This window comes from Oculina patagonica, chromosome 12, assembly GCF_052425735.1.
Source record: "Oculina patagonica isolate OP01 chromosome 12, crgOcupat, whole genome shotgun sequence".
Classification (NCBI taxonomy): domain Eukaryota; kingdom Metazoa; phylum Cnidaria; class Anthozoa; order Scleractinia; family Oculinidae; genus Oculina; species Oculina patagonica.
Window position 1 is genome coordinate 30,045,493 of NC_135769.1, and position 23,997 is coordinate 30,069,489.

At 35.2% G+C, this 23,997-nt stretch overlaps 2 protein-coding genes and 1 pseudogene across 3 annotated transcripts; 2 read left to right on the top strand and 1 right to left on the bottom strand.

The window, feature by feature from the left end:
• Nucleotides 1-202: 202 nt before the first annotated feature.
• Nucleotides 203-1,995, bottom strand: LOC144634081 (membrane protein BRI3-like). The gene is made up of 3 exons (XM_078493037.1): nucleotides 1,947-1,995; nucleotides 758-897; nucleotides 203-598 (listed from the first exon to the last, which is right to left on the bottom strand). The coding sequence occupies exons 2-3, from the start codon at nucleotides 870-872 to the stop codon at nucleotides 369-371; spliced, it is 345 nt and encodes a 114-aa protein (XP_078349163.1). The 5' UTR covers nucleotides 873-897; nucleotides 1,947-1,995; the 3' UTR covers nucleotides 203-368.
• Nucleotides 1,996-2,234: 239 nt separating this feature from the next.
• On the top strand, nucleotides 2,235-17,959 carry LOC144634037 (UNC93-like protein MFSD11). Of its 2 annotated transcripts, none has more exons than XM_078492980.1 (18): nucleotides 2,235-2,363; nucleotides 3,827-3,869; nucleotides 4,600-4,621; nucleotides 5,892-5,999; nucleotides 6,208-6,287; nucleotides 6,840-6,936; nucleotides 7,712-7,770; nucleotides 9,505-9,611; nucleotides 10,805-10,854; nucleotides 11,981-12,027; nucleotides 12,504-12,569; nucleotides 13,237-13,281; nucleotides 13,953-14,030; nucleotides 14,319-14,502; nucleotides 15,031-15,094; nucleotides 16,205-16,276; nucleotides 16,914-16,982; nucleotides 17,586-17,959. In XM_078492980.1, exons 1-18 carry the CDS (start codon nucleotides 2,271-2,273, stop codon nucleotides 17,673-17,675), a joined length of 1,374 nt encoding a protein of 457 aa, XP_078349106.1. In that variant the 5' UTR covers nucleotides 2,235-2,270; the 3' UTR covers nucleotides 17,676-17,959. The 2 variants fall into 2 exon arrangements, with proteins under 2 accessions (XP_078349106.1, XP_078349107.1); XM_078492981.1 differs by having other exon boundaries at nucleotides 11,984-12,027.
• Nucleotides 17,960-20,496: 2,537 nt separating this feature from the next.
• LOC144632953 (adenosine receptor A3-like) lies at nucleotides 20,497-22,694 on the top strand (annotated as a pseudogene).
• Nucleotides 22,695-23,997: the final 1,303 nt, after the last annotated feature.

The window sequence follows — 23,997 nt, forward strand, 5'->3', positions numbered from 1 at the left end:
TGGGGACTGCTGCAGAATAGCATGGGAAATGGGAACTTAAATCCACCTGCCCCCCACCGCCTCTCCATACAACACATAAAATTTTGTGGCAAATGGTAAAGCATGAAATGTGGGGGATTGCCTAGTAGAGTGTTTACAGTTAAGGTCAAAGCCTGTTAAAGTACAGACAGACCACAGAAAGTAAGTACACTACCAACTGGACTGTAGCAAAATGACTTGTCTTCAGGCATCCATAAAGTAGGATTTACCTTTACTCTAAAGCTATTACCTTTTCTACATAATGTTCATACTTTAGAACAACGCATTAAGACTTGTGCTCTGTGTTGGATAATACAAACTAAATTAAAGTTCCTTGACACAAAAGCCATTTATGAGTATCTCATTCCGCAGCGGGTACATCGTTTTTCAGTAAGTAAAAGGCAGCAAACGAGGCCAAGAGGGAAGAAAAAGATTGCTAGGCAAATGCCCAGTCCAGTGAACTCGTCTTGAAGTGTTCCTGTGTGGCAAGCCGGGCAGTTCCCTTGAACATAAACGTACGTTGTTGGAGCTGGTTGTGTTGGAATGGGTTGGTATCCTGGTGGCGCCCCACTCTGGTAACCTGAACATATTGACAGCAACTCAGCAAACAAACTTTAATAATCACAATTGTTTCTCTAAACATTCAAGTGACTCAAAGGGATATTGTCTCTTTATAGCAGAGATTTGGCTGTTGGCTGTTATTTTTGATGGAAGGATTTAAAAAAAAAAATTATCTTACTTGGTGGGTATCCTGTGCCAGGGGCAGTTGTAACTGGAGGAGGGCCCTGCTGATATCCCTGTTGGTATCCCTGTGGCCCTGTATTTACCGGGGCATATGGTGGAGGAGCTGACATCTTTTGATTCTACCTTCAATAAACACTATTGACAAAACAAATATTGTCAATTCAAACATTAAACTCCCTTAATCAAAGATTTATGTTTTATGCTGCCCTCAATCATCAAATGAAAGTGAAACTCTCAGAAAACAGTTAAATTCATTTCAACCTTTTGTTCAAAAGATCACATGTTGACCGGCTAAACAGAATTTAGCTCAGTCACATGTCGTTTCTGATCGGCAAAAATATCGAAAATAGCAATTTTAAACTACGTGAGTTGGGGGGGCATGTACCACACTCATTTCTGCTGCTTGTTCTAAAGATCATCTTCGTTTGTGTGGTATAAAAAGACACACTATTTCTTCACTGTTTTGGCTGCAATACTTCTTAAATAGATAACAAGTTAATGCCCTTGTAAGATGTGAAAGCGAATAGAATTGAAGTTCAAGCTTAAAATATAAATATATTTTGGTATAAAAAATGTTCAGTTATTGTTTTTTTCTGGTCATCAGTTATGAACTTATCATTTCAAAAACCATGTATAATGTGACTGGTCAAAATGACTGGCATACCGAAATGTTGTCTGGACAAATTGTCATCTTCAGTTGACCGGCCATTATTAATTTTGAACTCTGGGCTGTCACCATAATTAGGATTGATGGCAGTGAAAAATGTAATCGTTCACTGGGTTCAAATATTGTTAATTATCACAACAAAGAGACAGGAAAGTGCCCCCCCCCCCCCCCCCCCCCCCCCCCCACCGGCAGAGCAAACCTAACACAAACAGTATATGCTCAGGTTTGACCGTTACTATTTCTAACATGCATTGCTTCAGGTAGCAACTTCACATAACTTCGTGGTCATCGTCAATCCGCTGATCCGCTATACGGAAACAAATTTACCTTCGGAAATCCCTTAATTAACATTTGCGTACTGCGTAAAATATAAAAACACCGTATTGAAACCTCAAATCACTCCCTTACAGGTTATTTCGGAAGGGCATATTATTATTTGTCTAAAGAAAAACAGGTTTCACTCCCTGGGGAACATTAGTGATTATAAAACACAAGCAAAATAAAATTCATAACTTACCTCTTCGAGGAGCAAACTGCAATGACATCACTGGCGATATTGTCATGTGACTAACGTTTGGCCGATTCGCAATTATCCCCTATATACCCTAGAAAGGAGCAAGTACAATCGATGTTCCACCTTTTGCAAAGTTAAAAACTAAACAAATTATTCTAAATTAGCTAAAAATGCAAAATTATTAGTTGTAATTTGACTTTTTAGTAAAAAAAAATAATGTTAAAGGGTTTAAGTTGTTCCCAGTATCATAACTAGGGAGGGGTAGAAAGAATATTTTGAACCTTAGGAGGGTAGGGTAAGAACACAGTTGTCATATTCCTCGGCAAGATGGCGGTCGATGTTGGGATGTGGAATGTTCTTGTCATGGGTTTTGCCTTTATGTTCATGTTCACAGCGTTTCAAACGACAAGTATGATTGAGGTAAGGATCTTTTTATTTCTCGAGAACTTACTTTTAATATAAAATGCGTTCAACATCTCACATTTTCGTCGAATAAATATAATCCTTCTTCGTGTGTGACATGCATGTGACTTATGTCCAAAGCCCAAAGTGGGCATAGGGCCGGGTGACATGCATGTAGTCACGAGATTTGTTTGTGAAACTGACCATTAGCTAGGGAAAGTGTATTCTTTTTCTCTTGATTTTGGATTCCAAAACAAATGTTTAAGGTTTATATAGAGTGCAAAAAGCCTTATGAATTAACACATAGGATTTTACAAATTATGAGCTACGTACTAATTAAATGATTGTATACTATTATATTTAGCTATTGATCCTTGAGCTCTATCATCATCACAACAATTTTATTTTTGACGCAACCTCTTACACAGTACATGTATTCAACATAGACTTTTCTTTCTCTTTTCTAAAACGATAAAAAACTTTGTGTTTATATTGTCTTTGTAATGTTATAAAGATCACACACATGTCATTTTGTCCCAAGCTAAGACGGTAAAGAGAGAACTAAGCTTGCCTGCAGCTCCCTGCAGCTTGGGTCCCCTCAGTCATACCAGGCAGCAAGATGGGTTTCTATGACGGTAAATCCCAGTCCAAACACGGATGGGAGTTGATGAGAGGTGACCTTCATGAGAGTTTTCGTCAACTCTCAAATGAAAATGAGAGTCTGTTAAACTCTCATGAAAATTTTATCACCTTCAAAGTCCATGATAGTACATGAGAGTTGATGAGCAGGGATGTAGCTAAGAAAACACTACGCCGGCTCATCAACAAGCCTAGCTGGCTTTTGGCCGGCAGCTCTAAACCTTACCTAAGTCTTGTTTTCATGGAAATTCAGCCGGATTTAAGTTCTATTTCAGCCGGTTAAATTAGCCGGCAGCCGGCCCTTAGCGACATCCCTGGATGAGAAAAAGTCCCGAGTTTGAGTAGCCAGGCATTGCACGCCAAAAAATGATATCCACTGTTATACCTGCAAACTTTTTCTGGGTCAAAGGCGTGAGATTTTTATCCTGAGAGTGCCAGGATTTTCGAAGACGACACGACCATTTCCGAAGTTTTCCAAAACGTCCGAGGTATTCCGAAGATGTTCCAAACATATCCCGATCCCAGTGCGTGGACGTGTTTTGCCAAACACCACCTTGAACATCCCAATGCTTTACTTGTCAGAGCAATGGGATTTCAGGGGAAAGTATCGTCATTTACTCATTTTACATGGAGTTTTCTTTCCTCACATTTGTTTTAGTTAACATATTTTTTGGAAAGTGTGTCCGTTATGGTTATAATTTCTCACATTTTTCGACAAGGCGCGAGAAATTGCTTCGTAAGCATGTCAGTTGGCGCGAGATCGAAGTTTTGTACTTGCATTCATGAGACTCGCATCTAAGGCATGAGAGTATCACTAACCAACCTTATCTTTACGTTATCAGCCTACAGTTCTACAGGGTTACAGAAACAGTACAAACAAAGAAGGTAAGTGGGAAGATTGTATAGCCCTTAAGTAGACAAAAGATTAAAAATATATGACTCCAATCCAAACCCTAGCCCTAAAAATAAACATAAATTTTACCTAGGTTGAAAAAAAAAAACTATAAAAAAAATTTTGACCTGAATTTATATTTGACCTGTAACATATATGTATGTGCACTGAGTTTGAAGTAAAATATGTTTTTATTACCCCGTATTAATCAGGATTAATTTTCGAAAATAGTCAAAACCCAGGGGGGGTACTCCGGCTTGTAAATGACGGGAATGATCGAAGGATATTTTTGGGTTTGAAATTTTCGATTCCGGGATTTTTTTGGGTTGGAAAATTTGGCAAGTATTTTTTGGGGTGACTTGATTTAATAAGGGAATTTTTTTGGCGTATTTATGGTATGATGAACAAACAAACACGAGCGTTCAATTTTTATGGTTTTCTTTGTGTTATATTATTGCCCCTCCTGGCAATTTAGGGGTAATATTTGACAGGGGATTTTTTTGGGAGTTATTTTTTGGTCCAGGGATTTTTTTGGGTAATGTCGGAAGACTTAGGGATTTTTTTGGGTCCTGAGTTTTGCCTCCATTCGATCATCCCCGTCATTAACATGCCGGAGTACCCCCCTGGGAGTCAAAACAATTTGACAGTACATGTACACTTATTCCATAATAATAAATATAGTAGTACATAAATTAACATCAAAAACTTTATTTTACTTTTCAGAAAGGATAGATGGATATTTAAGGTAGGGGGACAATCCTCATCTTTTATGATCTTTAATTGTTTCTAAAATATGTGAAATGTTGCTTGCAATGGCCAAAATAATAGCATTTATTTTGCATTGTAGTCACTAGCTGGCTTCTCATTGGCTAAGAGCCTACAGCTAATTCTGGCAATCCGCGCCACCTACAGATTAGTGAATAATCTGCTAGCAGATTATTCACTAATCTGTAGGTTGCGTGCGCAATGCATGATTTCCAAGGGCAATGTAATGTGGCAGGCATCTGGCGGCGAAGGAAATTCGCCTCTATTTGCTTCTTCAACTTAGAAATAATTTGACCTAAGGTGGAAAATTGCTGGCTGATAAATTCAAAGAAAACACAAAATGACTGACATGTATTGAGAAGGAACTATTTCACGAAATACTTTGAGGAAAAAGCATTGAGAATTAGCAGAACGACAAACCGGAATTAGCACAAGTTTTGAAACAGGTTAAAATCGTTTGTCATTATTTTATTTACCAAAAAACAATGTATAATTATAAAACAATTATTAGATTCGGTTTTTGTGATATTCGGAATAATCAAGATCTCGGTAAGTGTTATACTTACCTCGACCTTGATTATTCCGGATATTACAAAAACCTTATCCAATAATAATAATATTGTTTATTATTGGTATTAACTAATATAACTGTAAGTAAACATCTAAGATGTACCTGTACCTTCTGATTGTAATATCAACTGAGGCAAACAAGGAAACATTACTTCCAATTTCTATCTTCAGAATATGTTTTTAGTAGTATTTTTAGACTCTGATAAATGCCAAGAATTGAATAGTTTCAATCTAAGTATATTCATCCCACCATCCAACCAAAACAAATAGACTTAGCTGTCTGGTACTTAAAAGAATTGAAACTGCACACCTGTGGGGCTACATATGTATCAGATGATAACAATTGATATCAGTATATCAACTGATACATACATGTACTACAACTGTAAACGTACATGCTACTGCAATTTTTAATTCATTTTTTTGTTTAACTAAGTAGTGTGTGTTTCATCATTTTATTATACGGGACGCATTTCCCTCCAGGTGAAATGGAAATTGGTTTTGAGAAATCAGTTGAGAGTGTTTGAGAAGTCAGGAGTAAAAATTGAAAAGTGTATCAGAAAGATCCATGGGAAGTGACTTTTGGTTTGAGTTATCATGATGTTAAAGAAATCAAGGGTACAAGAAGTAGGGATTTTACTGTATGCTACATGTATTTGAAAATATTTTGTTCTTTATAGCCTTGGTATCATCTATGCTGTGTTCACTGTGGCTAACTGGCTTGCACCATCTTTTGTTGGAATATTTGGTCCAAGGGTGTCCATGATAGTTGGAGGCATCTGCTATGCGTAAGAGAGTTCTTTATAATAATAACAATTAATATAAATACAATTCTCAACTGAAAATGTTAGTATTTTTGTTGTTGTCTCTGATGCTTGCATTTGAAGAACAACCATGCATTTGCCAATGTTGATCAATTGTATATTAATTATGTACTTTGTTTACATCTGTTAACATGTCATGTTATTTACCATTGATGTTTCTTTTGATTTTCAGTTTGTTTATAGCTAGTCTCATTCAACCCAAAGCATGGAGTGTGTACCTGGGATCAGTTATTATTGGTTATGGAGCAAGTGGTAATTTTGTGTTAAATACTTTTTTATGTGTGAAAAAGAAGTCAAAAGCATTTAACCGGCCATCCACTGTGTCAGCATTTTGTACATTGTACAATTAAATCTGTCTAGTGGTTTTGGCACATTACTCTTTGACTTCTATTGAATAACCTGACTTTTATGTCTTATTAATTTTATATTTTAAAATTATTTATTTTATCCAGTACATGCACACAAAAAACGTTTCAAAACTGCATGGAATTGATAAATGTTGTGTTGTCAGGATGTTATATAAATAATTGTATACTGCATTTGGCGGAAGCTGAAGTTGCCACCCTAGATTTGAAACCAAGTCCTTTTTAACTTGTCACTGTATTTCTTTGTTCATTTACATGTGTACATGTATGTAGTAAAATACAAATACAAAGAGTGATAGTAGAGAAAGACATACATGTAAACTGTATGTATTAACAACAGAACCAAGCTCCACTCTAGCCAGATGGTTTTTTTGCAACAAAACTTTATTTACAATCATGATTGTTACAGTTTCTTTACTGTGTTGTTCTTTCTTGGTAGTTATATGGACTGGTCAAGGCAACTTTCTTACCATAAATTCCACTCCTGAAACAATTTCAAGAAACAGTGGTATCTTTTGGGCGTTGCTGCAATGTAGGTAAGTGAGCAAGAGTTGAAGACTTGTAAAAATGACAAAGTATTGTTTCATTCATTTGGTTTTTGCATGAACAGTATATTATGTTTCCAAAAGGTCTTGAGAACAGCAGACTTCAAAGGGAATTTTCTCTATCAAATTACCTTAAATTTAAAAATTTTTTTTTATTTCTTTTTTTTTTTTTTTTTTTTTTTTTTTTTTTTTTTTTTCTCTTTTTTAAACCTTACAAAAAACAAATCTCGCGAAACATTTTTTAAAAATAAAAAAATTGTTGTTTTTTAACAGTATATTACTTATTATGTGCAACCCATTGCATCTCTCCACCCCACTAGGGAATGCATTCAGTTACAACTATTTATATCAGTCTTCAGTTGTGACCATGATATTTTCAGTAAACAAGTCATGGCACCTACAACAATTTTGAAGCTGTTAGGATCCTCTCCTAGAAATTGCATGCAAATAATTTTTATTCTAAAACCCCCTCCCGTCGCCCCTACACCCTTTCAGCTGTTGTGTAACAGTTTGAAATTAATCCAGAAATTCAGACAAGGGGAGAGATGTGGGGGGAGGGGGTTGGGGGAGACACAAGGCATCAATGTGAAAATGCCTATGGCATTCTCAACCAAGAATGACTCAACTCTTTTTGAAACGCTTGTAGCTAGTCATTTGCTCTTATTCTTTGTGCTAGCATTGACTTAATTACTTTTCCACTGTTTTGAAATGATTCTGCTAACTTTGTAGCAAGTTTCATTTAATTTATAAATTTATTTTATTGCAGCTTGCTATTTGGAAACATGTATGTGTACTTCCAGTTTAAGGCTGAAACACAAACAATCAGTAAGTCAGTACTTTAAGTCTTATTTTATTATGTGGGGTGTTTGTTGTAGGTCAAATGTTGGTTTTCAGGTTGAATTTGTTTGCAACCTAGGTTAATTTGCCTCAACTGAAGATTACTCTTACAGTGACAATTCATTGAAAAGAAATTCCATTAAGGGCCCACTGACGTATATATTTGGACCCGTTGCTAGGGACATTCACGGTTATATAGTTTTAGCAATTTTTCTTGTTTAGTTATGGTTGAATCTTTTACTCAGTCCATAACGTAAATATGACGTCATCGGGCCACGCCCATGATCACGTGACCAATAAAGAAAAAGTCTAAAATTTTTGATGTTTGGCATGTTATCAGAAAATCATTCATGGTGTCATGATCTTTATTTGTTTTTGTATCTTGGTAAGTATGGGTTTCATTTCATTATGGAAAATAATTTTTTTAGAGAGATTTAAAATATTGATTTGTCCATAAAATTTTTATTAAAAATGATTTAAGCAAATGAATACTTAGTTATGTTCCCGACCCAGGTCGGAAAAATATAACGTCGAAACAAAGTGAATCAAATTAAAGACCGCCAAGTATTTAGATTTTTTCTGCAAACCGGAAATCATTTTGTTAACGCATGCTTAATTCATCTGACAAGAGAACAGTGCGCGCGCTAGTTGTACGCGTACTCTTTTGAGATTATTTGCATGTGTAAAAAAACTGCTTTTCCTGGTTCAATTTAATCTGACTGATTCTCAGATGTGAAGTCAACTATTAGTCAGGAAGTTTTTCGGTAGTTCTTATTGTTCCATCTTATTTGGCGAGTTTGAAGAAGTGCTCGAAAGGAAATTTTTTTTACACAGCTGGCGCGTACAGATAGCGTGAGTAACCCGTACACGCAATACAGCGCGCGCTCTTTTAGCACCTTAGCAACGCGCGAGAAATCCGTCAGTGGGCCCTTAAATAAAGTCAAATTGTTTTAAAGTGATTAAAAGAGTGTTATCTTCAGGCTGAAACAGATTAACCTATGGTGGAAAAGAGAATTAACTTGAAAACCAACATGACCTTCAACATGTACAGTATAAGAGGGCACAGTGCATGTAGGTATACATGTATAATATGGCAGCAGCCCTTTACAAACCTTGTGCAGGCCTACAATACTTGGCCAAATACAAGTACTTTAAAATATATTTAGTACATTATAGAAAAATGTTTTGAATCCCATTGGTTCTTAGCACCCAGTGAATCAGGTGTCCAGTGACAAAATATTAATTGCTTCTTTGCTTTGACTGAATATTCTCTCTTAGAGCAGTTTTCAATTGAGTGTCGTAAAACCAAAACCATAGTAATTGCTCTGGCCAATCATAAAGGCTACAGACAATCCAGTGAACCAATCAAAACTCGAAGCAAATACATGTAGCTGACACGAAGCGCGGGAAAATGTGCGCGAGCGGGTCACGATTGGTTTTGGTTTTAGTTCTGATTGGCTGAGAAAGTGGCGCAAGATTTTTAATCCAATCACTAAGCGTAGCAATGCAAAACCAAAGCAAACGCAAATTACTTTCGACACTCAAGTGAAAACCGCTCTAATTTCCTAAAACCGAAGACCAACGAATTTATAGAAATCTATTAAGTTTAATTGGAATTTCCAGAGGGTGGGGGCTCTAACACAAAATACCTTCTGTGAGTGAGGAATAGATATTTTATGGAACTACGCAAAATGACATAGATTTTATATTTTCAATTTTCAGGTGACTCTGTCAGAAGGACTGTGTATACAGTGTTCACAACTGTGTGTGGTTTAGGGATATGTCTGTTATTTCTTTTGCGAAAGCCAAGGGAAATTGAAAGAGATATGGTAAGTTTGATATTAATAATAATAATTATTATTTAATAATTATTAATAGTATTATTGTATTTCAAAGCAAATAATGTCTGTTAAAGCCCTGGGATAACTGAACAGTTTCTAGTCACTGTCAGTTATAATTATACATGTACAACAATGACAACAACAACAACAACAACAATAAACTTTATTTTCTATATAAATATTTACAATGTTTTTCACCTCCTGCAATTAGCATAGCTTTGCAAGGCAGAAGAAATTTGAATTTACAAAATGGCATTATTAAATCTACATTAATTAAAACAAAAACAAAAACAAAAAACATGACATGCTGATGGCAGGTGACTGGTCACTGGGATATCAACTTAAAGTCAACCTTCACTTGTATGTCAAAGTTGCTTTCTTCTGGAGACTGTTACTGATTCCATCCAGCGTGGTGGATTTTGTACACCATCTGACTGTTGTAGAAGGTGTCCCATTAACAACATCTATTTTGTTTTGTGATTTCTTTTACAGTGACAACACATTATTATACTATACTATACTTTGAAGAAGGAAATAGAGGAAATACCGTATTTATTCGTTTAAGCGCCCTGGGCGCTTATTAAATTTTTGGACCTTTACAGTGGGCGCTTATTCGAGGTGGACGCTTATTCGAGGCTGCCTGGCACTTATTAAATTTCCACCATTTTCAACAAGCAGTAAGCTTATTTTGCAACAAAATATTAAATAATAACAGTACGAGATGATAAATCAAAGCAGAACTTTAGCTGCTCGTTGAAAAGTTTTATAAAAATGCTAAGAAAACTCGGTCTTTGGCGAAGTCTCTTAGTAGTACTTAGTCAATCAATACTCCTCTTGTACACTTCACTTTTTTTCTTGGAGGAGGGGTGGACGCTTATTCCAGGCTGGGCGCTTATTAACTTGTCCTACCTTCAGGGTGGGCGCTTATTCGAGGTGGGTGCTTATTTGAGGTTGGGGGCTTAATCGAATAAATACGGTAGTTGACAAATTATTCACGAAAAATAACCTGCTGGCTCCATCTCTGTTCATTTGTTTATATTTCTTGCAGTTTGAGCTATCATTTGATTATTTTCTGCAGAAATTTACACATGCATGCAAGATAGCGTAAAGTATTCATGGTTTTCTGGTTCACCCTGTAATTACTTTTTGTGTAAAAGTGGTATTATTTCCTTTTCTGTCAGATGTCAAACAGAGATGAAAATGATGACCGAGAACTGAGCCAAAATATCAGGTAAACTGCTTGTCTTATGTCATGTATGTGTAACTTATATCTGCACTTGCCAGAAGCGTTGCCATTAATTTTACATATAGAACTGCTCATTAATAGGTATTGTTAAGTTTAAACTTGGCATTGTGAAATCAAACGTTTTTCACCAAAGTTTGAGGTCAAAAACAGTGTAGTTTAGCAGTGAACTGTATAAAATTTTAAATTTATTAATAAATATATTATGTTTAGTTTGAAAATTTACATGTTTCTTAATTGAATTTAAGCTACCTTATAAATCACATTTCTTTGCTACAGATTATCATATGCCAATAATGAAATTATGTGAGACAACAAATTTCAGTAAAACAAATTGTTGCAACTAGTTTGAATTTTTTTACTCCAATCAAATGTTGTACATTTATTTATTTATATAATAATTAAAATGCAGAAGAATTAACAAAATACAATGTTTGTGTAATAAGAAATTGTAACAATGACTTGTATACATATTAATTAATTTTATGTTAAGTAGTAACAATTAACAAATGGTAAATGCAAAAGCGTACACAATCCAGTAATGGATGTATGCGGGAGGTTTCTAAGCACAAAAGAAGGTGCGAGGTGATAGCCAAGTGCGACTCTAGCTTCTTGAGTGCTTAGCAAGCCTTCCAAGTACATCCAAAACTCAATAGTGTATGCTATGACATTTACCATTTGTTTTATAGCACAACTTTAAGGGAATTAATTACAGGTTTTGGAGGTAGAAGTGCACACGCTTATTTAAACAAATGCGTGTAGTACTTGCGTAAACGCTGATGAAAACTTCGAAGAAAAAACAAACAAACATTTAATTGAATTTTTGATTTCAGACGTGCCTTATGCCTGAAAGTCTTTCAGCATTATGGAGAGATGGATGTTCTTTTGTTTAGCTTTTCAAATTCACAGGAAAATCGAGAAAATATGTATAAACTTGTGAAGTAGCAGCACTTTCTTGTGCCATGTTGCATCAGATCAGCACGCACGCTCAGGTTGAAAGCATACGTCAGCGTACACCCATGGGAAAATAGTAGATGGTAAATTAACCAATCATAGCGCATGCTTTACCTTTGTTGTGCTATAATTTTAAATTAATTTTTTTATGTTATATCAGAAGATCAAACACTACGCCTGAGAAGAGAACAGCATTGCAATCATTAAGTGAGTACTAAATTTTTTTATTTGAATTTTGCTTTATTTTAGAATTAGTAGGTATTTAATAAAACATACCCCCTGAAATCAGCAAACTTCAGTTTAACTGTTCTATGACAATAAGTTCTCATTGTGCGTTATATTATAATTTCTGTGTGTTTTGTATACAGTAAAAGTAATAGTAGTTTTAATGTTACAGCCTAAAAAAAAAAACATGAAACAACATCCTGAGCACATTATTAAGAAGTGGGCTTGGCCAGGTTAACATTTATGCAGTGAAATAATGCAAATATGGAAAGGCTGAAAACAATTATACAAAATACAACTTACTATACATGTAATTTATAATTATCATCATAATGGTATCACAATTTGGCTTCTTTAGTTGATAATTTGTGTACATGTATGACCTGTATGACTGATTCCACTGTGTTCTGTGAGAAGTCATTCTGTGAATACTTAATGATTGTCCATTTTTTTAACAGAAATTGCTGTCAAGTTATTTCTCACCAAGGATATGCTGTTGCTCAGTTTGTGTTTTGCTTATACAGGTGTGTGTGTAAATTCGTATTTAAAAATTGTTTTTAATTCCTTTCCCTGAATGTTCAGCTCTGAACCCTTATTGCTGGCTTAGCATTACATGTATCACTATATTTATTCCAACGTGGATTCCTGGAGCGTAGACTGTCAAAAGCGGGGTTGTAGAGGCACGCAGGACAGGCATGTTTGGCAGTTTTGTATGAACTTATCGATTCTTATCCCTTTCATCCTTTCCCCTTTCATAAGTGGCTCCTGCTTGTTTGTAATTTTTCTATTGCTAAATATCATACAATGTTGGAAAAAATCTTATTTCTCTTGGTTCCTGTCATCTTAGAAATTTAGCATCCTAACCTCTCTTTTTGCATCGACCTGCCTCCCTTATTTCTAGCTTCCTACCCCCCCTTCCCACTATGCCCCTATTCTCCCAAGGGAGAGTCAGGAATGATAAGAAGAACCCCCCCCCCCCCTCCTCCCCACTATATGGACTAGCCAGCATGTAATCAGGAGGTAGTGGCAATGCACACCTTTAGTTGCATCATGCAATAGATGGTAAATGTTGGTGGTTGTGGATTACCATTTTCCTGGAGTTTTTTTTTTTTAATTCCGATTCCATGATTTTCTTTTTTGGGGAATTTTTTGCAATTATTAATAAAATTCATTTTTTGTTTTGTGCGGCAGGTTTTGAGCTTACATTTTTTAGTGGTGTATATGGCACATGTGTAGGTAAGTAGAACAAACAAATCGATGCAAAAAGTGGGTTGTTTTGATTGATGTTTCCCAAATTCTTAGGTTGCCCTAAGATTAGAGCGGTTTTCACTTGAGTGTCGAAAGTAATTTGCGTTTGCATTATTATGCCAGATTAAGAGGAAATTTAAAGGGGCTACATAGATGTCACACAATTTTTAGGCAATCTTGGCACTGACCAACTATTCATAGAATTAACAGAAATATTACAATAATGGCGTAAAACTGTAGAACTCAAAAGAAACACAGAAAGGCCAAAAAGGAGCATGGATGGGCAAACTCGAGAAGATTAAAATGGCTTGCGTTCGGGTAAACTTTGAAAATGTTGGCCCAACTTATTTCAAGTTTATCTCAATTTGTATGTTTACAAGTGCTATTTACAATGCTCAAAAAATCATCCTTGTTTGTTATGTGCCGTGATTTTGCCAATAAAAGACTTTTACTCTGCCAATTTAAAGTTTAGAGCTGTTAATTAGAAAAAATAAATAGAATTATTTTATATACTGTGACCTGGGCCTTTAAGTTTACACTTTTCTGAGTATTTTAATTTGTGACAAATGGAAGAAATTAAAAAAAAAAAGAAGAAATTAAGCAAACCATACATACAATGTAAGCATTGCTAAAAGTGATGAGCTGTTTTCACCTTTAAGGTAATACAAAAGACTTTGAATATCCCAAACGTCAAATTGGACTAGTGGGTATGCTGATTGGGTGTGGAGAGATTACTGGTTTGTATTGATTGTATATTACAGTCTCCTTGTATTGTTATTGCTAATATTTATTAAAAAAAGAAAAAAATTGTGTTAATTAAAAGAAGTTTGGACAGAAAAAGATCAAATGAAGTTAATTTTTGTTTCTTCTAATTATTGCTCATTTATAACATTACAATTTTATGGATAACGTATGCACCAAGGTGTTGAATTTTCCAATGAACATTGTTGTGTTTTGTTCTTTTTTAAAGTGATAAATGAACTGTCTACCCAAGTGTAATATAAGTGTTTTCTGTTTGTACATAGGAGGATTGATATTTGGCATTTTTGGAAAAAGAAGCAACAAATTTGGTCGAGATCCCATTGTATTATTTGGTGCTATTGTTCACTGGATATGCTACCTGCTTATCTTCCTCAACCTTCCTGATGAGACTCCTAAAAATGCCGTCTACGCTGCACACGAGACATATCAAGTATTTAAACAACCCAAGTAAGTGTAATAAGTTATCTTTTTAAAAAAAATCCAGACATGAATTTGAGGTTGCTGTTTAATAACACACCTATATATCATGTGTGTATTGGACTCACATTTGGCTATATTTTAAGATCATTTTTTTAACAATTGGTGATGCAAAACTACAATGGAAAATCAGTTAAAAAGAGAGAAAACAAAATTACATGGTCATGTGACAAATGGATTTACAGTTGAACCCCGGTTACTCGAACTCTGAGGGGAAACTAAAAACAGTTCGAGTTAGCAGGGTTTTCGAGTTAACCGAGTAAAAATGACTGAAAAGTGGGTCCTAGGGAAATGGAAGTTAGTTTGAGTTAGCGTGATTGTTCGAGTTATCCAAGTTCGACTTACCAGGTTTCTACTGTAATTATACACATTTGCACACATATAAAGTGGGTTTGATGCTATAATTGTTATTACATGTATATACATTATATACAATTATTTATAAAAATAATATACCGGTATGTTTATAATATATGTATGTCTGAATCATTTTTGCAGTTTACCTGTTGCAGTACTTTGTGGTTTCCTGCTGGGATTAGGTGACAGCAGCTTTAATACACAGGTACATGTAGTAGGGCTATGAGCCAGATACATGAGCAAAAAGTCAGACGCAGCTCACTGCTTTTAGTTAAACAAGTACGCTAACTACAGTGTATATTTAGAGTTACAGTCAGTACATTTTTTTTTTTTTTTTTCTTTTTTTTTCTTTTTACAGTCAGTACATTTGAGCTACATACATGTTTTATAAGCCACTGATCATCAAGAAGAATTTTTTCAAGTACATCACGCACATGATTGTGTTCTATCAGTAAATAAAAAATAATGAGATTTATGTGGATCTGCAATGTAATATGCCGAGTGTCTACAAGTTATAGATCGCATGTAGCAACTATCAAAATCATAAATTCCACAAAATAACAAAATAATTAAAAGTTTTGAAGAAAACTTTTCACTTGGAGATGTAGTATGAACTGCCTGCCCTAAGACACATTGAGCAGTCTTGAAAAGGCCTTGAATATTTATAATAAGTGAAAGTCATAAACAATCCTCTTGAAAAACTTCTTGAAATGAAAAACAGCATTCTATCCATATTTTAATGATAATAACAGTATTTCAAAGACAGTCAGACAACTTCAACATAGGCCTAGACACAAAAAGCCAGATATTTTTTTAATAATTTTTTAGCATCTTGAGATTTTAAAAATTTTGGGGGATTTTTAGGAAAAAAAATAAATTTGTGGGGGATTTTTAGATGATTTGAGGGAAAAACTATCTATTTTCTTTGCCGCTTTATTTAAAATTCCTATAAAATGATAATTTTGATCCATTGCTTACTCCATAAGTTACTTCTAGACTGCAATCCAATCGTTTGCTATTTTTAATGCACCTCAACATTTCCAAGGGAAGTTAGTTTCAAACATACAGCAGAGCCAAGTGAAGCTTTTTTTATCATTGTTGATGAGCCCAGTGTCACTCGAGTAAGACAGAACATTATGGGATATTTAGGGATTTTTGCAAATTTTGGGGATATTTAGAAAAAATGGGAAATTCCGGATTGATTTTTTAGAGCATTTTTTAGGATATTTGTGTCTGAGCCTACTTCCACATATTTTCGTTTTATGTCATTAAGCATTAATATTTTTTTAATGACTGACTGCTTTCCATTTTTCAGATATACTCCATTTTAGGATCTTTGTATGAAAATGATAGTGCCCCACCTTTTGCATTGTTTAAATTTGTACAGGTTTGTTTATTCATCATGTTATAAAATTAATGAACATGCTCATTAAACTCTGAGTCACAGCAAGTTTCAAATTCTCTTAGGGATGCACAGAAGCTAACTTTTATTTTTTATAGTCGTTATTACAAGCAATATCTAACTTTTTTTTCTGAAAATGAAGTTTTGCATGTTGAATTTTTGGAATCATCGAATTATGTATGCAAGATATTAAAGGGATTTGCATTACTAATACTAATAATAGTTGCTTTTCAACCTGATTATTATTATGATCGCTATGTTATTGTATCTCTTTTATGTTCATGCTGTACCATGACGGTACATGAACCTTTGTTTAAGACTTTAAAGGGCTGTGTAATGGCTGAGCTAAGTTTAGTTTATTACATGTTGCCAAATATTCCATGTCGCAATCCATTTCAATCTTCGTCGCTTCTGTCCATCTGTACCTCCTCTGTGTTTATTGTGTTATTGAATGTTCCTTCACTGTTTTAAGAGGTTATTTTTATATTTCACTGAATTTGATTGCCTTTTCCCATGCCTAAATTCGGCTATTAGAAGCTATAACCTGGAACATAGTTTCCAGGTAAAACCAGAAAATGCTACTTATTTATAATCAGATTTTGTGATATGTTTTTTCTTTCAGTCCCTTACTGCAGCGATTGCATTCTTTTACAGTTTAAAACTTTTCCTTAAATGGCAGCTACTTATTCTGGTGAGTCATGACAACAGAAAGTAACAGAAAGTTGTTAAGTAACATAATTTAATGTAATGTATATGAAATGATTCATATATGAACTGCGGATGTATATGAGAGTGATAAATACATGTATAAATGATCGTCGCAGTGAATTTCCAATTTAAGCAATTGGAATAAAGAAGCCTGAAAAAAAAAAAAAATTCAGGGCTTCAACGGGATTCGAACCCGTGACCTCCGCGATACCGGTGCGATGCTCAACATTACATGTAAGGAAATGTTACAGAGTTACATTACAGAGTTCTCGGTTAAACCTGTAACCTGAGATAACACTTGTGATCAGATGGGCTTCACCAGTACAGTGGAACTTCAATATATGTATAATTAATAATTTAAAAAAAAAACACATTAATTATTGAAATTCATTTGAAGAAACAGCCTTCTCGGTGATACAAATCACTCTTTGGCTAGAAGTTCACCAATTGATGAAATGACAATCCAAAACGCTGGCATTCTGACTTCTTTTGGTTCTAAAGCATGTTTGTGACAATGATAATTGTACAAACAGGTTTCCTGTGAAGACATGGGTTACATTATGTTAATGCCCTTCTCTTTTTGCAGGTTATTTCTTCATTCTTTGGAACAATTGGGTTTTTCCTTGTGGAGTGGAAAGCAAGAAGAATTGAAACAGAGGGTTATGCTCCTATATAAAGTTAATGCTCACTGCTACTGCAATAAATAATATAATTATTTTTTCTTACTGTTAGATGAAGTTGTATTGCTTTGCCAGCAAGCAAATTATGTATGCAGCCTTCACAAAAATTATTTAGGAAACCTTTTTCAAGCTTCCAGAGTTTGCCAAGCAAATGTTACCAGTTTGTTATCTCAAAATAAAGCTCCTTAAAACTTGGAAGAAAAGCTTACTGATCCATGCTATTTCCAAACAATTTACAAAAACTGTCTTTTTAGTAAATAATAAAGATGGTAAATTTCAAGCTCGGTGATAAATAGTGAAGAAATTATTCAACATGACTCGAGCGTGGGACAAAGAAAAAATCTGAGTCCCCGACGGGAATCGAACCCATGGCCTCCCAGAATACCGGTTGGGCGCTTTAACCAACTGAGCTACGAGAGACTCGTTGTGAGCTTAGGCCATTTACTAGGTTGATATGTGACACGCGTCCTGCATACTGCTAGGATAAGCAATGTCGAAGTGGTAAATTGATGGCCAAATCGTAGTTCATGGTAGCCTGCGCGGTTCCGTCTTTCCCGTTCGCCATAAACAAAGCACTCGCACTCGGTCGCGAATCCCGCCAGCTACGCAGGCTAAGTTAAAGGGGCTATGTCATGGTATTTTAGGTAATTTTGTTATTTTTCGTTATTTAAGAGCTCTAAACTTCAAATTGGCAGAGCAAAAGTCTTTTATTGGCAAAATCACGGGCACATAACAACCAAGCATGATTTTCGAGCATTGTAAATGACACTGTCATACCAAATGAGTTAAACTTGAAAAAAGTCGGGCCGACGTTTTAATCTTCGCGAATTTTGCCCATCCATGCCCCTTTTTGGCCTTTCTGTGTTTCTTTTGAGTTCTTCTACAGTTTTAAGCCGTTATTGTGTTAATGCTATGACCAGTTGGTCAGTGCCGAAATTGCCTAAAATTGTTTGACATAGCCTCTTTAATAGAGGGAAATGGTTATAAACCCCGGCAAAGTTCTTTGTTATAGGTTTCTGTTCGCTATTTTAGAGGTTGACCCAGCACAAAACCTGACAAAATACAATAGGTGGTTACCTGTGTTCGTGCAACTAACAAAAAAAAAATAATTGCGATTACGCGTACGTAACTCATGCATGGTGTTTGCAATATGGACGGTCATCGACCTTCAAACAATCTTGGCCTCTTTGTTTGCTCCTTTGATGTTTGCTGGGCTTCCGAACTATTTCCCTCTACTATGGCCAAATGTTGGCCTTCAGTTTAGTGACGGTCTTAATACATAAATTTAGCCAAGCCTAAAAGCGGAGCTCCACATCAACATTTTTTGCTGGTTCTTATAAATAGTTCTTGAAAATACTGCCATTGAGTCGTTATAAGTTATTAATTAAAGGCAACTACTTAACAAAGAGCTATAGCCGAAATAAATCGACAACTCCAATCGCAAAAAAAAAAACCGCTGCTAAAATCGTTATTACCCTAGACAGAAAAATGATGACTCCCCCCCCCCCCTTTTGGGTTACCTTGGGACTCCCCTCACCCTCCCCCAAAGTCCGTACGGTTGGTCGTACGCTTACTAGACAACCAAATGATGATGCTCAACATAATGCTCCGTCAGAGCTCCGCTATAAATAACCAAGAATCCTTTGTTTGAGTCAAAGTTATATAAGAAATATTCAGTATATTTTAATTAAAAACCTGTAATTGTCGTGTAAATTTAGTCGAAAACGCACCTCCATCTGTTTCTGTGTTTTGGGAAAAGAAAAAGATTACAGCGGAAAAAGAGAAAACTTCGTGGGGTGCCATGAAAAGTTCAAATAATTTACAGCTATGGGTGACACCGTTATAGAAATTATGGTGTTTTAGTGGCTTATTGTTTATGCTCGAGTCTAAAAAATGTTTTCCACTAAGTAAATAAAAACGCATATTAGAATATAAATTCGTTTTAATTAGTGACAACTACATTTATTGACTTAACAAAATCTTTATGATAATCATAAATACTCCTAACCTCGTCTTTCGGGACACGTCTTATCGAAGAAAACATGTCTCGTACAGTCTTCGTCATGTTTTCTGTCGAAAACACTTTTACTATATTTGTGTTTTGAAAAGAGATTCAGTTTACAGCGGACATATTATCTTGTCAACCTCACAGTCGCGGATCTACTGGTAGGCGTGGTGGAGATAATATCACTTGCAACCCGTTCGGTTCCATTTCTTTTCACTAAGCCAAGTTAGGGTATATATAATATGCAAATACAAACGAACGCCAGAGATTGCATTTTTGATGTCGTCAACCCAACGACTTATACCTACGTAGATTCAAACCGGTTTGATTGAGGGGGGGGGGGGGGGGGCATGTAAAATTGTGATTGGTCGTTCGTGTGTTGTTCGTGGGACGACAACAGGCAACAGGCCCATGTTTAAAACGCAGAAGAGTATTTTTCATCATCCGTTTACTTGAAATGTTGTTTGTATGAATTCAGAAACCACCTATTTAATAAAAAATGAAAATGGTTCCACTTAGATTGAAAAGAGAACATTGATGTAGCACGAGATTTTGCATGAAGGGCTAGCAACATCAATGAGTATAAAATGCAGCCCCGTGTTATCCTCAAAGTTAGGAATAGTTTTCCCATACTATACTTTTTTTTCTTTGTACTATTTTAGAAAAGCAATATTTCCTAGAAACATCAGTGTCCAGAAGAACGAAGTTTAATTGTTTTCATGTAAAATAAAAGCTTTCTATTGTGTTAGCTGTCTTTTGTTTACCTACTCAGTGTCATATCTATCATCTACCTGCAAATTGACTTAGAAAATACGTGCATCGCACATTTTACACTTTTGTGTTTTGGAAAAAGAGATCGATTACAGCGAAGGAACGAGAACTTCGATCTTCGGTCGGAGAAAGAGTGTATTATTTTCACATTTTTCACATACAGTCCGTCATTGAAGGTGAACTCGCACCTGCGCGTTTCACATTGTTTCTGCTCTGAGTTCAGGAAGATTATTTGAACTCACTCAGCTAAACAAGTCAATTTCAAAGAAACCTATTCCCTCAAAAATGGAAATTACAACAACAGTCATATTTTGCGTTGTTTACTTCATTGAAGCAGTTTTAACTATTTCGGGCAACATTTTTACAATCTTCGTTTCAGGAAGCACAGAGCCGAGTTAAAACGTGCGTCGTATCTTCTCGTGTGCTTAGCGTTCGCTGATCTCTTGGTGGCAATCAGCATTTCGTGGACTTTAAGCAGCAACGTGAAAATTACGGTCCAAGGGATAGATGAAAATTTACATGGAAGGATTTCACCAGGATTTGTCATTCTTATAAGCTGGGATATGTTTTGCGAAGCATCATCTCTGCTTAATTTGCTGGTTATATCACTGGAGCGTCTTTATGCAGTTCGTTCGCCTTTCCGTCATCGTACCTTAACGTTAAAAAGCTATATCTACACTCTGGGATTTGTGTGGGTGACTGCCGGACTTATGTTTCTATTACACTTAGCGTTTCTCATCGATTCTCGTGGCGACATCTCTGTTCTTACAACAAGTCCTTTATTGTTGGTTGTTTTAGTTGTCATTTGTGTGGCATACACTCTCATTTTTCTACAAACTCGTCAGAATTTTCCCGAAACAGGCAGAAACGAGAGACGAGCACAGCAAAACAAAAAATTAACGAAGACATTGTTAATCGTTACAGTTCTTTCGCTCATTTGTTGGCTGCCTGCTATTATTATGTCGTTTGCTATTTATTCACTTGTGACTGTCGACACTCTTTACACTAACAATATTATTCGTATTTTAAAGGTTTTGCAATACGCCAACTCTATTGTTAATCCTATAGTTTACGCCTTTCGGATGCCACTGTTTAAGTCAGAAATCAAGAAATTATTTTCTAGACGTACTCACGATGCGAATAGTAACCAAGGCACAGTGAATAATAATTTACAATATTTTGATACCAAACTATAAGATCTTCATACAGTTATTGGTGCTTACACAAATACAGTCTCTCAGTTCAACAGTCTTTACAATTTCACCATGGAAGTGAAACATTATCAGTAGAATTTAGCACTAGCATAATGTTCTTGCTTCTAATTTAAGGCAATTTAATTTCTTTTTGTGGATCGAAACTTTATTGAAAGTAATAAGGTTTTTTTCCTAAAACAAAATATTAAACATCCTTCTGATTGCATATATTTATTTTGGTTAAACATAATTTCAGTTATTTGTTATATTTGTGACAGTATACTTGGCAACTAATTGACGCATCAGATGTTTGTCGCTTTTACTTGGAAATTAAAAGTACATTAATGGAACTGAGAGAGGAAGAGACTTAATTAAAAACTCTATATCGAGAGAAAAAGAGCTTGTGTACGGTCAATACAGCCAGCTTCTTCAAAGAAGACTTGATTGAGCCATCCTGATTGGTCAAAAAACCATTTTGGTAGCTCCCATGGGAAATACAAACGCATCATCCAAACCAAAAAAAAAAGAAAAGGAAAAGCAGAGATTAGACTAAAGTTTGGCGAGGCATTTCAGTTAAAAAATCCTACACTCAATCAACTTTTTTAAGTTTTCCCAAAAATTGAGCTCGTTTGTATGATTTTCTCTGACTCAACGTGTAAAGACGAATCAGCACAACAGATAAAGCATATGAGAACATCTGCTGCGTTTTTAAATTCTTTTTATTATTTATTTGCATCATAATATTTAGCTCTCGCGCTTTGCCGCAAAAAACTGCTTTTACTTCATTTACGGAACCGTGTATACATTGCTAAATAAATGTTTTCAATAAATAAAAGTTTTTCGGTGACGCAGAGTTTAATTAATGTAGCACGTAAAGAAAACAGATGTAAGATATAACATGTAAACTAATTTATTTTTTGTTAATTTAACTAGCTTCTCCAGAAATGTTTATTTGTCGAGTAATTTAATAAACTTATCAACGGAATGCTTTTTGGAGGTTTTATAACGATTTCAGACACACAGGCATTAATTCTCACCCAAACACATAGAAAGAAATTACTCAGGAAGGCACATGCACTTAAATCGAAATAAGATGTTGATTTATCATAAAAATAATAAAATTTAAATAATTATAATTATTACATTAGATTACAAAAATGGTTAAAAGTTTAAGAGTTAATAATTCATAAAAGGGATATTAAAATCTTAAAATCAATTGTAAACTGAATCTAAATGTTTTATTAATTAAAATCAGGGGGCGGTGGGGAAGAAACTCGGCACCGGCCATGTTTTCGTTGACGGCATAGCGGTGCCGGGAAACTGTGCAAGTTTGTGTCAATCATTCCGTTGCTAAGAAAAAGTTTCGTTTTTCGCAGAAAGATTTAAATGTCAATTACTGCATGCGTGTGAAATGCGAATAGTGGCGGTTTTTGCGTTTGATGTATCTCACCGCTGACAGAGATGTTTTTTGCATTTTCAGCCAGATTATTTTCTAACCTGATGTTTCACGTCAATGAGAATCACGGTTTTTGGTGGCGTCGAATAACAAGCAAAAAATTCGTCACGGTTGACATTTAACAACCAAAAAATAGTAAATCATTTCAGAATAATTGGAGTTATTTTAATTAGTAAAATTCGCAAGCCTTACTTTTGCCAGACTGGTCACTGTTATATCACTGTTTGTTGTTTTGATATCCGGCAAACTTCAAAGGAGCAGCTGACAATTGCAAGATGCAAATAGCTATTGTGTTTTGTGTACGGTCCAGACCAAAACATGCGAACTAACTGAAAGAACGTTGTCAAGCCTTTCACTATGCTCTTAGCAATTAGCAGCCATTCGATAGCTACTGCGCACATTCGGTTGCCCGGCACCGCAATATGCCGCATTTTTTAGTTGTATAACATAGGAAGTTTCATCCCCCCCTCTACCTGATTAGAATATAACAAGCTCATTAATAAGCTTCCCTCTCTATCTACACGTACTTGTTTTACTATACAAATACTAAAGGATGGCGTTCGTTTTTACCATACATTTTGATAAGTTCTTTCGAAAATACAGATTTAACTGTTAGGAATCTTCTTTACATTAAAACTATTGGCAAAGCTGGATTATTCTTACAGTAGACTCTAGGTTCTAAGTTACCCCTATTAGGTCTTAAAATCTTTTTTGGAATTATTTTCTCAAGGGGTTCTTTAATAATGGGCATCCTAAAGCTATAAATAACTGGATTGCCAATAGAACTGGTGATACTGCAAAGTGCACCGCTGCTAAGAACAGCCATTGGAATAAAATATCCACCAACAAAAGATAGAAAAGTGTAGCACGCTTCCTGGAAGCCAACAAATAAA